The sequence below is a fragment of the Myripristis murdjan genome, chromosome 3, assembly GCF_902150065.1.
Source record: "Myripristis murdjan chromosome 3, fMyrMur1.1, whole genome shotgun sequence".
NCBI classification, from domain to species: domain Eukaryota; kingdom Metazoa; phylum Chordata; class Actinopteri; order Holocentriformes; family Holocentridae; genus Myripristis; species Myripristis murdjan.
This window is the reverse complement of record NC_043982.1, coordinates 34,216,138-34,233,511: the sequence shown is the minus strand read 5'-3', so window position 1 is coordinate 34,233,511 and position 17,374 is coordinate 34,216,138. Positions and strand designations below refer to the sequence as shown.

General features: G+C 41.2%; 1 protein-coding gene across 3 annotated transcripts in view; it reads right to left on the bottom strand.

Annotated features, from left to right (window-relative positions):
• The window catches only part of rhpn2 (rhophilin, Rho GTPase binding protein 2), a 44,975-nt gene extending 28,298 nt beyond the window's left edge, over positions 1-16,677 (bottom strand). For all 3 annotated transcript variants that reach the window (XM_030044668.1, XM_030044660.1, XM_030044674.1), the window contains exons 1-3: positions 16,463-16,677; positions 8,765-8,880; positions 373-501 (exon numbers count right to left, since the gene is read on the bottom strand). In XM_030044668.1, the coding sequence (XP_029900528.1) occupies positions 373-501; positions 8,765-8,880; positions 16,463-16,525 (308 nt within the window). In that variant the 5' untranslated portion in view covers positions 16,526-16,677. The remainder of the gene's footprint in view (positions 1-372; positions 502-8,764; positions 8,881-16,462) is intronic.
• Between the last annotated feature and the right edge of the window lie 697 nt (positions 16,678-17,374).

Sequence of the window (17,374 nt, the reverse complement as noted above, 5' to 3'; positions counted from 1 at the left end):
GTTAAAACCCGACAAACACAGGCAGAAAGAAACTGCACGCTTACACACTCACACACACACACATACACACATACACTGTTTAACTGATGTCCTTGTTCAGTCCTTTTTTTGTTTTTCTCTGCATTACGGCTCTCTGTATTGTAATTTGTGATGAAACAAATTAAAATCTCTCGAAACAAAATGGCTTATTGTCTAACAGCTGAACTATATCCTGTTTTATTATATTCATTTATTTAAATGATTGTTGTTTTTTGTCTTCTTTACTTCTTGTTCACATTTTTCTTCATCTTATACAGCACTTGGTGTTGCTGAGCGCTCAATGAAGTAATTATTAATGTTATGAGCAGTAACAGCGGTGGTGTTTGTACTCACTGGGAGCTCTGGTAGACCTCCACTGAGCTGTTGAGCCCCTCCAGCTGCTCCATCAGTAGCTGCAGGTTGGAGTTCACATAACTCAGCTCCAACACAACCATCTCTCTGACTTTGTTGTTTGACGTCGCCCTGCACAGGAGAGGATCGAGAGAGAAACAAAAAGGTAAATATATATATATAGAGAGAGAGCAAGAACAAGAGAGAGGGAAAAGAAACAGTTTGAAAAAGTGAAAAAGAAATGAGGAGACAGCAGGGTGGAAATACATATTAGTCTCCTTATTCTTCCTTATTCTCCACCCCGACACAGCCTGATTCCCTCACAGCTGATTCATAAAACAAGCGTCCCCCCTCTGGTGTGCTCGACCACTGAGCCTGATCACTGTGTCCGGCTGTGCACTTGAATTACCGTCCAGCACACACCACTTCACCAAGAGCCAAATCACTGCTCACTTCCACATGAAGAGCAAGGCACCAACACTGCCAGGGTCGCAGGTTTGATTCCCAAGGTAAACACCTGGTGTTATGAGGCATTTTAGATAACATCCTCAGCAACACTTCTAAGATTTTAATAGGCCTCCAATAAATAATTAATTCCATTTAATTAATTGTAATGTGACATATTCAACATGCTATAAACCATACTATTAAAAACGTGATTAACTGCGATGAACACTGGAAACTCCTCAGATTTATTATGACTTGTAAAATTAATCATCTAATAAGCCTAATTCAAATACATAGTGACTCACAATTTTGCCTTGGGGTAAAAAAATATATATATATATCAACACAATGAACTGCAGAATTACAGACAAGAGATGACAGATTTATCTGTGTTTGTTGAGAATGTGACAAAACCAGTTTGTGGATCAATCACTGGCGGCAATTTGATTTCTCCTGACCCCCCCCCCTCAACTCAAACCACCATGGCTATGATGTGCATATTGCAGTGCATATTAAATGCAATATATATAATGCTCTGTACAGTTTGGATGTGAACTGTGAACAGTTACTGTGTGTGGAACTGAATGCACTGACACAGCTAAATAAATAATTTACACTGCAGGCAGTATTTAGGCTTTTTTTCTTTCTTTCTTTCTTTTTTTTTATTTTAGGGAAGGAAGGCATGTACCTGGGAAGAGCTGAGAAGGATCAGTGTCACACTGGCTATGTGTTTGTGTGTGTGTGTGTGTGTGTGTGTGTGTGTGTGTGTGTGTGTGTCCATCCTGTGAATCGGGGTCAACAGACAAGGTGTTAGGATTCCCTGCAAAGCAGAGATAAGGATGTAATGACACCATTGAAAGGCGTGTATGTGTGTGTGTGTGTGTGTGTGTGTGTGTTACTTTAGAACAGGTGTTTGGATCCACTATAAAGCAGAGATAAGGATGTATTGTTGCTTGTGAAAATCCACACAGGCTTTCACTCACATCCATTGTGATTTAAGGAAACACACACACACACACACACACACACCCTGTATAAGCTTATCCGTGCTCTGCAATGAATGCTAACATCTTGTTTCTTATTGCTCAAACCTGTCAGCGTGTCGTCAGTCAGTCTAAACCTCTCACTGCCAAAAAACACACACATTCAGTTGATGTGACATCCGACAGGAGAGGAGGTGATCTAAAGAAGTGTTGAAAGTGATGAATGCAGTTATTTGCAATTATTCTGAGCCATGACGACTGATCTTTTATGGAATCAATATTAACCCCTTAAACTCTGATTTCCCCATAACTTTTCTTTTTAAGTAATTACAAAGTTAGAAAAAAAAAACACATTTTTTCCATACTGCTATGTCACATGGGACAAAGTCATATACATATTCTATATCTACTGGTCACAGCACTTACTGTTCAATATGAAAGGCACATTTAAGTACCAGGAGTTTGGAGTGATTTTCTCTCCATTCTCCACAAGAAAAGGAAGCATGTCGAGGAAATTTACCAGCCCACAACACACACACACACACACACACACACACACACACACACACACACACACACACACACACCATCAGTGACCATGGGACTGCTGATGTCTTGGTGCGGAGGTTTGGTCTGTTGAAGCCATCAATGAGGAGGAGGTCGAGGTGCTGTGGTTTGGACAGGACAGGCCTGCAGCCTGTTATTAATATCCAATTTAATATCTAATCATCCCACAGACCCTGGGAACCAGACTGTAAACCATCAGTGTGGTTTCACTCAAGCTTTTCTCATCCTCTTCTCTGGAAAGCAGGGCTTTATTTTTGGACTTAAGTCAAACTTACAGTTTCTCATTTTCATATCTGGAGAGGAGAGATATGTGGGGCTGCATGCACAAAACATTTTATCTTACCGCTGAGAGTCCTCCAAAGCAGCAGTGAAAGTTTCTAGCTAAGAACTCCCTCTTGAAACAATTCACAAAGCTGCTAAGACTTTGACTGAGGAACTGGGAGAACTCTTGAATTGAGAGGAATGGTGAAGTGAACGCAGTTGCTAAGGATCACATGTTTCTCTGTCAGTGAATCGATCATAGAAACACTGGAGAAGCAGATGTCATGCTGACATATTCAAATGGAGGGGGTTTTTGTGGGTTATGAATCAATTAACTGTCAATACCAACAGTGACCGCAGATTTCATTGGCAATGCCCTCGTGTAAACTTTCTGGGATTGCTGATATGTTTTACACATCTCCATCACTTCAAAGTGGCCACTTCCTGTTCACAAAAAACACGGTTGGCACGGTTACCAACAGCTGCCATTTCGGAGCAAACAGACGAATTTTAAGTACCGTTTTTGTTTTAATGTCTGACATCATGTGCAACCGAGACCAAATGATAGATCATTTTTATGATCTGTACATGAACGGTGCATTGGGACAGGTGTGTGCAGAGCAGCGAGGGAGGGTTTTAGCACTAAGGAACTTTGTTAAACACTCAAAAATAGAGGAGTCATAAAGTTTGGACTGACGCTCCCATTATTTTTAGGAGACACTTGAGATGTTGCAGGGTCTCTCTGTCGTTTCTTTCTTTTTTTTTTTTTTTTGGAGTTGTTCCTCATCCAATGTGAGGGTCTAAGGACAGAGCATGTTGTATTGCTGTAAAGCCCCTTGAGGCAGATTTGTAAGTTGTGATTTTGGGATATACAAATAAAACTGACTTGACTTTGTCTATGGCAGCCAGATGTGACCAGGTAGAGGATAGGAGAGGGGAAAAAGAGAAACAGATGAGCTATTGAGGACATGAAGGGAATATACTCACTCTCTCTCTCTCTCTCTCTCTCACACACACACACACACACACACACACACACACACAGACTGTATACCTGAGATTCTTCATTGGCTCTTTAGATGGGAAAATAGTTTTATATTAAACCATAACAGTTCAAACAAACCCTCCTTGAAATCAAACATTGTAATGCCAGCCACAAATATAAAATCCAAATAAAATACCAAGAGCCAATGACTTGCGGTATTTCCTTTGTCAGAATCCAGGAAATTGGGAAATCGAGGCTGTTTACCTGAAACCTGAGGGGAGCAAACAGAGTTTCTCGCAGAAAGCTTTCTGATATGACATGAATGCAGAATAACATTCCAGGTGTATGTCCAGGTAAAAGGGGCAGCAAAAACAACCCTGTTCATCAACACACACACACACACACACACACACACACACACACACACAGATACAATCATACTGTGTGTGAGCTAAGAATTACAGCTGAGAGCATACCTGAAATTCAAACACACACAGGTTGTGCTCTGCACTGCAGCTGGGCTGGCACAGACACACACACACACACACACACACACACACACACACACACACACACACACACACACACACAAAGTCCATCTGCCCCAGGCCTTGGATGAATGTGGAGGCTCCGAGGCTAACAGTGAGCTAACACTGGCCTAATGGAAAACAGACACACACACACACACACACACACACACACACACACACACACAGAGGCCTCCACCGTCACAGACAGAGAGACAACTTTTGACATGAAACTATGACCTATTTCTCTCTGACAGAAGACAGATTACACTCGACAAAACTCAACACCATTCTGCCTGCCCATTCGGAAACTCCAAACCACCACAATAAAAAAAAAAGGAAATTAAAACAAAATTCATGTCTGTGATATTGTAAATCAAATTTAAAAAGGACACAGCATGTTTCATTGAGTACATTGAAGTATTTCCTGGAAAAACGACCCCATGGCACAGAGCTCAGCTGAGATATGTCAGGTTTTAAGACAAAAAATTAATTTGTTTCGTTTTTGCAGTTTTTGCCTTTATTAGAGGGTGCATAGAGGGAAAAAAAAACAAAAACAAAAGCCTAAGAGATTAAGTGGGTCAAAAGGAGGGGCGTACAGGAAGATTTATGGCTCTACAGCTTTCCTACTTCCTGTTTCTCTCTTCAGAAATCTACCGAGCTGGTTCCTCTCCAGCCCAACAGGTTTCAGGACTTGAACCTTTAAAAATGAAGTTCAGAGAAACAAACCGGCATCATCCATCACATGAGGGGGGGCAGACGGGGTTTCACGGCACTATGGATACATCAGTACCATTTTCTCTCTCCTGATACTGACACCAAGTACAGGACTGCGGGTATCGGCCGACACCGAGTACCAATCCAACACGGAGCCGTGTTTTTGAATAGAGGTGCAAAGCAAAACACAAGCCCTTCATGTGGAAATAACCTATTTGGGATTATTGTTATCTGCCAAAACAGTTTGCTGCAGGCAACCATGCCTCTTTTTTATGGCACCTGCCTGTAGGGCTGCAACTATCAATCATTTTAACTTTCAAGTATTCTACTGATAGTCCTTACAATTTCAAATAATGGGGTCAATTTTGGGTGTGTGCATGAAAGAAAAATGTTGTATTCTTTTATTTTAAGTTGTTAATGATAACAATTAGTATTATTGTTATCATTACCATCCATTAATCCAGCCTTGCTCAGTGCAAAGAACATCTTGCATGATCTACAGATTTGGTAAGGATGGGAATACTAAATCAAACGCACCCTTCCAAGCACTCTGTATGTTTAGTAAGCAGCTGAGCACAGCGTCTTCTCGTACTTCAGTTCAAGCCAAGTCACATCGTTTGATTGGGCGAGATTACTTGGGGGCTTTTTGCAAAGTGGTTTGCTGCGGTCCACTCCACTTCACTTTTTGGCACTTGCCTGTAGGGCTGTATAAATCATTTTAAAACAATTAGATGGCTGATTAGTTGGATGACATAAAATTCTTTGATTATTCAAGTCGATTTTAATAATCTATCAAGTAAAAATGCCAAAGCACATGCAGGAAGTGGAGGCACATATCCAGTCATTTCTCCACATCAGTATCCTCTAAAGGTTTCACAGAAAAGCAAACCTATTCATCGACACCGCGGCATGAGTGCCTGCATCGCGTCGCCAACTTCAGCTGAACTGTCACTGTTTGTTTCAATAAACTGATTCATTCGTAAGCTTTATGCAACCAGTGGACACTCATGTTTATTGGAAACTATTCACAATCCAAACACAAGGTAAACTATTTAGTATTTTTGAGCTAACCAAAGACCCAGGTGGACATTTCCTCATTGTTCTGCAGTGTTTTGAACCCTGATCCCAACTAGTTGATTAGTTGACTCCTTTTTGGAAGTCATTAATGACTCCTGAAATTCCTCTGTTGTGAAAGCTAGCTGCTAAGCCCGGGATACACTGTTTCATGTCTAAAAATGTCTTCCTTGACCAGTTTTGTCGGTGTTATGTCCATTTCATGATAATTTTAGGAGCACTGCTCATAAATTAGCCATGCACAGCAACCTCTTGGTTTTGTCTCCAAGGGGAACACATTTTGTGTCATTCAGGTTTTGTCTGTCACTCTGTTTTAACTGTTTCAACAGCTGTGGGTCTCGTTTCCACTTGATGGGTTTAATGATCAGCTCTCTGAGACCAGCAACCGGGACCTTTTTAATCAGCTACACACACTACACAAGTCAGAACCTGCTCCTCTCTGGTGTGTATGGTGGTAGTGTGGAGAGACTGTCCTTTAACTTGAAGATCACAGGTTCAACGTTATTTAGAAACCACCTGTTAAAGTATCATAGAGCGACACATTAAACCTGCTCACATGTTTTAAGTTACTCTGGATAAGTTTGTCTGGGCCAAAAGTGGGGTCCAAGTTCAAGGTACAGAGGGTCGACTGAAAATGTTTTCTGGCCCTCACAGGTACAAACCCTTTTTTTCCTGTGGGAAAAACTCTGAACGGTCTTTCAATCATTTTACTGTCCTTTAATCTGAGGTTCTGACCTTCAGACTACTCTCCCTCACCCTCTTTCATCCAAACTGCTGTCTATTATTCAAACCCGAACAGCTAAACTTTATCGTCAGCTCTGACGACATCAACCATTAATGATTACAAATGAGGCTGCAAACCTGCAGCTAGTCACAGATTTCCAGGGTGGTTGTTCTATGTTTAGGAACAAAAGCTGGAGGTTGGAGGGAGCGTGGGAGGACGGTGGACTGACTCTGCTTTCTGTTCTACTGTACTTGCTGAGAAACCTGATCTCCAATGCGTCATCCAACCCCGCAAGACCAAGCATTTCAGCGCGAACAAGGAATTTCCTGATTTATCTGTTGAACCCTGAACAACGGGCACATCCCTGGGGTCTGACAGCGACTGCATCCAGCACACTTTGTCAAACACAATCCTATTTTGCCTCCTCAGTCAATTCATATTTTAATACAAGACGAGACAATAGAAATGAGTGCTAGAAAACAACAGAGTCTCAAAACCCATGATCAAAAGACAAAAAAAATCAGCTAGATGTTAAAAATGTCTCTGTGGTTTCATCTGAACCATACAGCACAGTGGGCCTTTTGTTTGCAGGCTAAGTGGAATGCTCCTCTTCAGGATTTGAATACGCCTGACATTATCTCCCCTTATGGGTGTCTTAAATCTCACTGACGCCTCGTGACAGCTCTGACAAGACGATGAAGGAGGTAAAGCCAAACTCGTCAAACATCAACAAACCATCTGGGAAGCTGGTTACTAGAGGCCAATTATGGTGCAATTACATAATAATCTATACAGTCATTCAGTCAAGCTGACAAGGGACACAGCCTCCGTCTTAATGAATGGCTGAACAGAAACACAGCGACTTAAAATATCTAATTTCATCTGATGTAACAAATGTTTGCTTCCGTCGGTATGTTTTTGCCTGTGTGAGACTCCGACTCATCCTTTTGGAAAAGTTGTTCATTTTAAACGAGTGATTGTCAGACACAATGTAACAATCAGACCAAATCATGCACATCTATGGGCAAACTTGACAGCAAATCTGCCCCATGCGATGACACTGCAGCCCATTTCACGACTGCTGGGTTAATGTTCTTGCTCAGTAACGGTTCAATTTCAAATTTTTTTTGTCCCCTTTTTTGTTAAGTCATTTAGACCCCAAAAGGTGGAAAAGTAGGGCCCAAGTTGACAAATTTCAGAATTATCCTTCAAAAAGAAAGAAAGAGTATCTCATGCCCAGTGGACACAGGTGGAAAATCATACTGGCACAAAGGATAAATTTAAACTTTAAAGCAAAAGCCAAAAGTGTTTCCTAAACAGCAATAAGAGGTTGCTCCATGCAAAGATGGCTCAACCTCCTCCTTCACCACTTCCAACACGTTCACTGTGTTTACATGCACTTCAGTAATCGGGCTAATAAGGAATTAAGAGAAATCTGGTTAACAAAGGTAGATTTTTTTCTGGAGAAGCTCAATTACTGGACCGTGTAGATGTCTGCTCTTCTGCATGTGAGCATGTGCAAGAGAGAGTGGATAAAGAAACTAACACGGTAAACACACAATGTGCAACGCTCAGAAGAAAAAAAAAAGACTTTCTGCTGTATATAATTTACACAACACATCCGCTTCCACCCTCCAGGGCAGATGTGGTGTAAATGTGTTACCTGATTTCTTTCCATGACTCGCTACTCACTAATCTGGGTTCTTGTGCACAAATGTAGTAACAGCTGGTAAAAAAGGCCTTTCGTTTACTGACATCACTGCACAGGATTTCTGGGTAATGAAGTCCTTCAGACTTTCAAAAAATTCAAACAATGTCTCTCCCTGCCATTTGGGGTCTCTATAAAGCAAAGTTCAGCCCTACTTCAGATATTCTTTGGAACAGAGATGGATATTGACACTGGAGTACAATAGAATTATGTTTTGTATGCATTTAATTTTAAAATGTGAAATGTGAAATTCAAACTGATTCCAGGTTTACGGATTGATGCGGTTTACGGATTTTATGCTCATTTACATGCCTCAGAATGGAGTTTGAAGAATATTCATGGACACACAGACACACTTCTATAAGTATGTGTGTATTTATCAGGTGTGTGTTTTGTTCTTACTTCAGCAGGTTCTCGGCTCCAGCTCTCATCCTCATCTGTTTGATGATCTGCTGGTTCAGGCTGGCTCGCTTATTCTGCAGTTTGCTTCGTCCCGTCTGAGCGAACGGGTTACAGCCCTGTGGAGAGAGAGAGAGCGAGGGAGAGAAAGAGAGAGAGAGAGAGAGAAAGAGAAAGGGCCAGACACATTAGAGCCAGGAAACATTTTCTTCATGTCAAACTCTAACAAGAAAACGTTTATAAGGACATCTTGTGCAGGACATTTTCTAAACAACAGTGACGACACACTTTATCTCTGTATTCCCACTCAACCCAAACAACATTTCACGTAGGCGTACACACCTCAGAATACGACTCAAAATCCATTAAAAACCAAAACGTGATTGTGCATATAGCTGCAATTCAGAAAAAAAATATATCTTCTGAACAGTGGAAACATTTACTTTTATTTTCACTGTTGCAATTTTGGAAACACATGGCATATCTGCAAAAATAGCCTTTTCAAAATATATACTGTATTTTGGTAACTTTAAATATATTTTGAATGAATGAATTTACACGTAAAAATACATTCACCAGTTGGCCAGGTTTGTACTTTTAAAACATATTCTTAAATATTATGTGGAATGTATTTTTTGCAGAGTGGACTGGGGTGGGATGGTTTTAAAATAGGTATATAAAAAAAGTATGAATATAAAGACTAAAAATCAGACGTGTTTTTGGTGAAATTGGTACCTTTAAATGCTTTATTTTTTGACCACTCAACTAGAGATTTCAAATTAATGTCATCTACACATGCAAATACTTTTGGACATTTTTATCTGTTTTGAAAGCTGTTGCTCAGTATATTCTGATGTATATGTGACACATTTTTTTCCTGTATATGTTGCTGTACAGCCATAGTTCAGCAGACTGTGGTGTATCAGTGTGTGTGTGTTGACTCGGAGTGTTCAGACCGTGTTTTTTTTTTTTTTGTTTGTTTGTTTTTTGTTTTTTCAGTCAGGGTCACAGTTCACACTTCACACCATTTTGACTCTCACTCTGTCTTTACTCCGTCTTTGATGTGAATATTTCATAGAAACGACTTTAAAGTAAATGTGCTTTAACTTTAACGGGTGTTATAACGATAGAAACTACAAGTCAAAGACACGCTGATTCAAGCCAGAGTCTAGAAAGTGCAATACCTGGTTACACCCTCTCGGTCTCTCCCTGTCTCACTCTCTCTGTGTTTGTACCTTGTGGACAGTATTTGGCTGCACTGTGTGTCCTTGTCCCTATCACAACCACAAGAGTCCCAGCGTCACTGAGTCAACAGGCACAGATATGCTGTCCACTGACATTCACAGGGCCTGACTCAGAGCACCGCACAGGTGTGTCTGTGCGGCACAAGACCTGCTGTAAAAATAAACGAATAAATAACTAGCAACAAGATGTAAATGGACCAGTTGGCCCAGTAAAACCGGTTCGTTTACAGCCCTTGACAGTGTGACACATTCAACTTTTTGTCTTTTTTTTTTTTAAATCAGACTCTATCTGACCAAAAGCAGAAGAGGCTCCAATGTCTGTATCAGCAGCATTACATAGCAACCAACAGTAAGGACATAAAAAAAATCAACACAATAGATGTAACAATATTCCCCCTGAGACTAAAAGAACAATGGATGATAGCGAAATGAGAAGATAGGACACGACTTTAAACACTGGCTCTGTCTCAAGTGCAAAGAAGGTTCCTGTTTAAGTGGCATTTCTAGGTAGGAGGAAGACAATTATAGGATGCAAAACGGTCTCATTCACAAAAGACACAAAGGTACCGTCTTCTGGCATTAGGACACGGAAAACGGCATTAGGTGGAACAGGAAGTTCCACAATGCCTGGCAAAGTCCATTAAGGAGCAGAGGAAATTAAAATTATTGGTGGATGCAAGTCCCCAAAAACGTCTTCCCTAATATGATATGACTATATCTGTCATTTTCAATATCTTGTTAATAATAATAATTGTTAATACATAATCACATACATTCATTTTAGTCCAGTCAGTTGTTTCTGGAAAACTGCTGAAAGTACTTTCACCAATCAAATGGAGCATCATCAGGTATCGGCAGTTTTTACAGTTAACCAGCAGGCTGTGAGGTAGCTAACACAGAGATCTAATGTATGGGGAGGTGGCCAACTTTTGTTCTTCTGCATTGGGACAACAGCGAGTAACAGCCCTCCACAATGACCCTGACCATTTTCAGCCAATCACACCAAATCTTTGGCCGCAGAGGAGATTCTTTTGTCATCTGTATTTGGCAAACTATAAAAGCAAGCGTAGCATCATTACACTTTTGTCACAGATCGTATAAAAGTTCCTTTATTGTGGCTATACATGCACTATAGCTCGCTCAAAAATGAAGATGAGCAGAGATATACAAAGTATTTCCATCATAAGCCCCCAACCGTCCCAAAAACAACGTGAGGACGAGCAGTTAAAAGATGCAGTTACACAACACTGAACGTGCTAAATCTCAAAACCTAGGAATGTATATAGACAACTATTACATTTACACTGTAATCATTTAGCTGCTGATCATCCTGACAGATTTACTGTACAATGAGAGAGCAGAGTATCTTTTGCTCAGGGGTGGGCTTCCTACAAGACAGCCACAGTGGAGAGACCGGAAAGACAGAGGGGAGAGGGGGGACGACATAAAGCAAAAGGCCCAGGCCGGACCCGAACCCAGGACGCCGCAACCTGGCTGTTTTGACACCTGACTTTTAGGTGTTTCGTGCTCTACATGTCGAGCCCCCGTGAGCAGAGTGTCTTTATATAACAGCAACACATGGCAGCTTCTCAAATATGTGCCATACTGTCCCTGGGTGTTAACCACATGAACAGCACAGCGACCTCAGTCTAATGATTAACCTTTAAAGAAACAAATTAAAGCCTCGTCACTCACACAATAAGGTTGAAGCGATACTGTCGGGGGCGGGGCTTGGCTGGGCGGGGCGGTGGCTATTGTTAGCACATGGCTGCAGAGGGCGTCGACTGACAGCCTTACGCACGTAGGTAAGCCATTACATCATATAGAGGAAAGTGTGTGTGTGTATGTGTGTGCGTGCTAAGAAGGGAGTGGTTAATGACTGATAGTAGCCACAGCAGTACATTCTGTCTGTAATCTATATTATTATCACAACACACACCATGACACAGGAACTCATTTCCACAGTGATGACTCTGATCCTACAACAAGTTCATTTCCTTCTGATTCAAGAGTCAGAATTTTACTGCCATATGAACAGGACTGAGTCACATTTGTTTTAGCAGCTCGCTTACATTAATGGGAATAAAATAAATACACAGGACACAAAAACACTGCGGACATTCAAATTAAATCCATACTTCAATGAACCCTCAATTTTGCACAGTGCACCTTTAAATTGATGCAGTAAAAAAAGAGAAAAAAGCAGCTACGTGCTTTTTTTTTTTTCAAGACAAGCAGCAGCATACTGGCACTGCATATGACTTTGATCTGGCTGATGAGGTGTTTAGGAGACGAGCAGCCTCCAGGTATGAAACCTGGAAGTTCCTCTCCCGATGGGTGGCTCAGACTTTGAGACCAGTTAAAGTGACACACACACCCCTTGTGCAGCTGTGCACAATGGGTACAAACCAAATGATGGTATGTTGTATAAAGTTCTTCAGTGCACTTGAATATCTGCAATGCAAAAGAAAAACTAGCCTGATCAAATGATGTATGTAATATAATATAATCAATAATATAACAAAAACATGAAACTTGGTTGGGACTTTCAGGTGTGAAAAGGTCCTAAAAGAAATGTGTGACACTGGTTTGGTGGATTTCTGACAGTGGTGTACAGTGAAGTTCACGTCCAATTTCTGTGTATGCACCATGCAGTTTTATCCAGCTGTTTTCTGTCACATACAGAGGTTTAGTCATAATCATACCATAATTACAAGAGTGAAATGCTGTCAATGTTCACTTTAAATACATTAAAATACACTTAACCATAAACCAGCTGTTTTGACACCTGACTTCTACCTTTTGGAGCACTTGAATCACCTTGCTCTACCTGTTGAGCCTCACAGAGAATTGAATCTCTAACCCTGACACTGTTACTGCCTTTCTGAACCAACACAGCCTTTCACCAAAGGCTGGTAAAACTTCATTAGTGCAAAACATAAAGGCCTCATAGCCCATAATCACATCCACCAAACAGCAAGTCGGTCTGCTGTTGTATAACCAAGGCTTCATAAAGAACGTGCGGAGCGGTGATTCATGGGATCTCGGGGTTATACAACTGGTGATTACGGCTGGCAAGTGGCCGGAGAGGCTTCAGCCATGAATGACCCAGTTGTGACAGCGGAAAGGACTCTCCACTCCTTATTTTCACCAAAGTACACTGACTGTAGTAAATATTACAACATCTCCATGACACTCAAACTGACCAGGTGAAGGCTTTTTATTCACTTCAGCCATTAAATAAAATTCAGTATCCAAGGTTGAAGACAGGTAACATAAGAATTTAAGATTTTTTAAGGTGCACTATGCAAAACTGAGGGTTGATTAAGTAAGGAACATTTAAACCAGCTGGCAATTTATCAAGTGAGTTATTCTGAAGGTGAAAACTACATAAACTTAATGATAAATGTCCTTACTCCAAATGTTTGGTCTAAACGGTCCTGACCGGCAATTTTTCTGCATCTTTCAGTCTTGCTCTGAGCGAGTTTGGATATGAGCAAAAAGCGACATGCGTCACTTTTAGGAAAGTGCACAACATTTTGCATTTGTGAGTGAGACAGCAATTGGTCACTGTCTCATCTCTTATTTGTTTTCCTGCAGTTTAAACCCTGCTGAGGGCATTTAACTGTTTCCAACTACAGAGTAAGTTGGGCTGCTCTCTGAACCAGGACACATGTTGTCAATTTGTCTCTGTGGTCTGGCTACAGCGCGGCCTGGGGCCAGATGCGACGTCAATGCGTTCGCCGGCCGAGGAGGAGAAAGAGCAGAAACATGCCGAATCGGCTTTTTAGTCCACCATTTTTCCATCCTGCAGCCGTCCAGTCGGACCTCGGCCAGCTGGAGGTGAAACAGCACCGAGCTGGAAGGAGGCCCTGAACCACGGCAGCTCCCTGCAGCATCGCTCAACCCAGCGAGGTCTCGTAAATCACCAGACTCATTTTCACCCTTGAGATGAAGGGAGAGGGAGCAGAGGGAGACAAAAACACTCTTGGCTCTGCTTAGCTAAAATTTGGGCAGAACTCTTTCCAAATCACAGATCTCTTTAACATTAAACACCACGAGAAGTTCAAGTTACTCCGTGCCCATAAGAAATTGTGCAAGGCTTTTCATACTGAGAAGGGAGTCCCACAATCAAAATAATAACAATGGAAATCTATAGAGGGGGGAAATAAAGGAGGAGAGAGCAACAAGATACATAGGTCAGACCTACAGTGTGCAGAACAGTAAGAAGAACGGAAACAATTTATGATAGACATATTAAATTCATTATCGCCTGTAGCCAAGCCAGACTCTTGGCACCCATTGGCCTTTTTATAGACACAGGAAGTGCAGCACAAAGCTAAATCCAGACAGCGCTCAGATGGGGATTCAGGGGGATCGGAGGACACAAAGGCTCTGTTCAGCAGCCCATCTAAACATGCTCGGCTATAAAAAAAACAGTCCAGTTGAGGACACCAGTACAAGTATGTGGCCAAACCAGACACGGACAGCATCATGGCAGCCAGGGAATACAGTAAACACACATTAGGTAATTATTCAACCCCCTGCCAAGTCTTTTTCTCATACACTCAACCTCAACAGAGGTGATTTATAAAACGCTACAGTTGCAGGTAGATAAAATGCAGATCTGGCTGGAGAGGTTCACCTTGCCAGTCCTATGTCACTAAATGCTAATGATACTGATGATCGCAGCTGTAAAAGGACCGCTCACAAGCTAATTTACATGATGAAAAGGCTTCATCTTCAACACAAATAAAGACAGGGAATATTCTGCGCTCTTCCCTGAGTGACAATTTACATAACCTCCCACTGAGCACCCACATTTACATGTCAGGCATTAAGCTGACACTGTTATCCAGAATGACTTCCCCTGTGCCCGTAACATCGGTAAAGTCAATAAACAAAATAATAAATGTTGAATGAACTTCTATACCTACATCACCAACATTGCAAGGAGCTGAGAGTAACAAGTTTTTCAAAGGTCAGCCCCCCTGTGACCTAATGATCCTCCTGTGGCTGCATTTTTTAACTGAGCAAAACCAACTTCCCAAGCAGGACGGCTTAAAATTATTTAGCTGTTGGGCAGTGGGCTAATCTGGTTTATGCTTACCAGGGCTATTCGTGTTACTCTGGAGGAACCCAGCTTCCATAACAGTGCGGAAATCATTAGCTGATTCACTGATGGGTCGCTTATAATTTTAATAATCTTTTATAATTTCGATAGCCATGAAATAAATACTTTGGGTGTTTTTTGGCTGCTGAAGCAATTTGATGACCTCGCCTTGGGCTCTGCTAACTTCCCATAAGCATTTGTCATGATTTTTGACTCTTTTGTAGACTGGACTGATCGGTTACTTCAAAAAGAGAGCTTGACTGACAATGAAAATAATTATTAGTTGCAGGTCTAATCCATAATGTGTCATGTTGGCTGTGGCTTTTTTTCCACTGGCAGGTAACACGTTAACACACTCTGCCATGTATGTCACTGTGCGTTCAATCTCTAAACAGCTCAGCAACCACTATCAGCTGAGGAAACGCAGCTACTCTGACACACACACACACACACACACACACACACACACACCAACACCTGAAGCTGACAGCTGTTGTTGTCCCATCAGGAGCTGCAGTGTTTGCTCAGATTTAAGCTGTGAGCTGTGTGAACAGTGGAAATCGCCAAGGTGAAAGTTCACCAAAAGGTCTACCATCAAAATGAAACACAATGACTGTGACAATGTACAATTTGCAAGAACAAGCTGGAAAAAATATAAGAAAATACACTCAACTTACATACCATCACAATTCTAACACAGTATGAAGTACATGGACATCACTGAAAACAAAGAGGCTTCAGTAGGTGAAGAAAAAACACACCACAAATTAAAAAATAAGTCAGTGAAACAGACGTCTCCTCCAAATTTGATATTATCCAAGGTTCACCTGGACATAAAAAATATCCCATCTTCTGACAGTAGACAGCAGTGGGGGGAAAAGTATTTAAAAAATATATACATTTTAGACATATACATAATTATCAGTAAATATAAGTAAGAATGAACAGTAAAAGAAGTTACTGTGAAAATTAGTATTTCAATATTGTCGCTGTAATGGCTCAATACATTTTTGGCTTGTTTACACCCTAAAAAAGCGTAACTTTTGATGTTTTTAAAAGCTTATTCTGCAAAGAAACTAGTAACTACAGCAGTCAGATAAATGTAGTGTAGTCAGAAGCAGATTTCCCTCTCAAAAGTAGTGCAGTTAAAGTACAAAGTCACTAAATGGAAATACTCAAGTACTGGAGCTTCAAACTGGACTGCAGTGAATGTAGGACTCAGTTAGCTACTTTTCTCTCTAGTTTACCCCAGTGGGCAGTAAAAAAAAAAACAAAAAACTCCAACTCCAAAAACTAGATTTTTTTTTTCCATAAGCAAAGGAAACTAGTTATGTAAAAACTAACCTTTTTGAAGTAATTGTCTCCCCCGCTGTCCTTGATGCCGTTCGGTAAAATAGTGTCCGTCATGCTGAAGCTCAGACTCGGACCAACAGTTGGTTGAAAATCTCAGAAAAAAAGAGGAATTTTAATTTAATTCCGTTTAATTAACTTTGACGTAATTTAAGGCAGGTAGCCGCTGCTCCCCAGGTGAGTCTCTCTCGGTACTGTCTCTCCTCTCTGGCTCCTCTGATGTGAACCAGGGATTTTTCCAGGACAAACTCCGCCCAGAGGGAAAGGCTGGCGGTGCGTTCATGACCCGTCAGGAAAAAAAAGTTGACACCCCTCATGCTTCATTCGTGTGTATAGGAAAAACGTGAAAATACTGACTGACCCTGAAGCGCAAAACGAAACAAACTAGAGAGACAACACTCAGCAGCGTGCATACCTCCGCCAGCGCAATACAATTCCCAAGACAGAGCCATGTACAAGTCACATAAATGACCAAATTAAACTTTTGGTGCTTTTAGTTTAAGTTAATATTTTGTTTAATGAATTCAAAATGAGTTCCAAGTGGTGTTGGAAAATAAAGTAAAAACAGCAATACCATAATAGGATGCCATAATAGAGGTCCCTGGTGTGTGGTTGATTTAGGGAGTATCTCTGTTACTGGAGTTATGTGCCTTTTTGAGATAGGCCAAAGGTTAAATTCGCTCTTCTTTGCCCCATGGCTGAACTTTCCACCATGTTTTTCCATTTTTCAAATCTGTTTGGAACTCACAAAAACATGCTCAGTACAGAAATGGTATGTACTTCCCAGTCTCCTACATGGGCGTGGGCATTTATGACTTACTGAATTACTCAGGCCTCATTATTTGACGTGATTCAAAAGGCCACTTTGGATGCCTCCTTCCAGCTGAGCCCTGTAGCCTCTCAGCT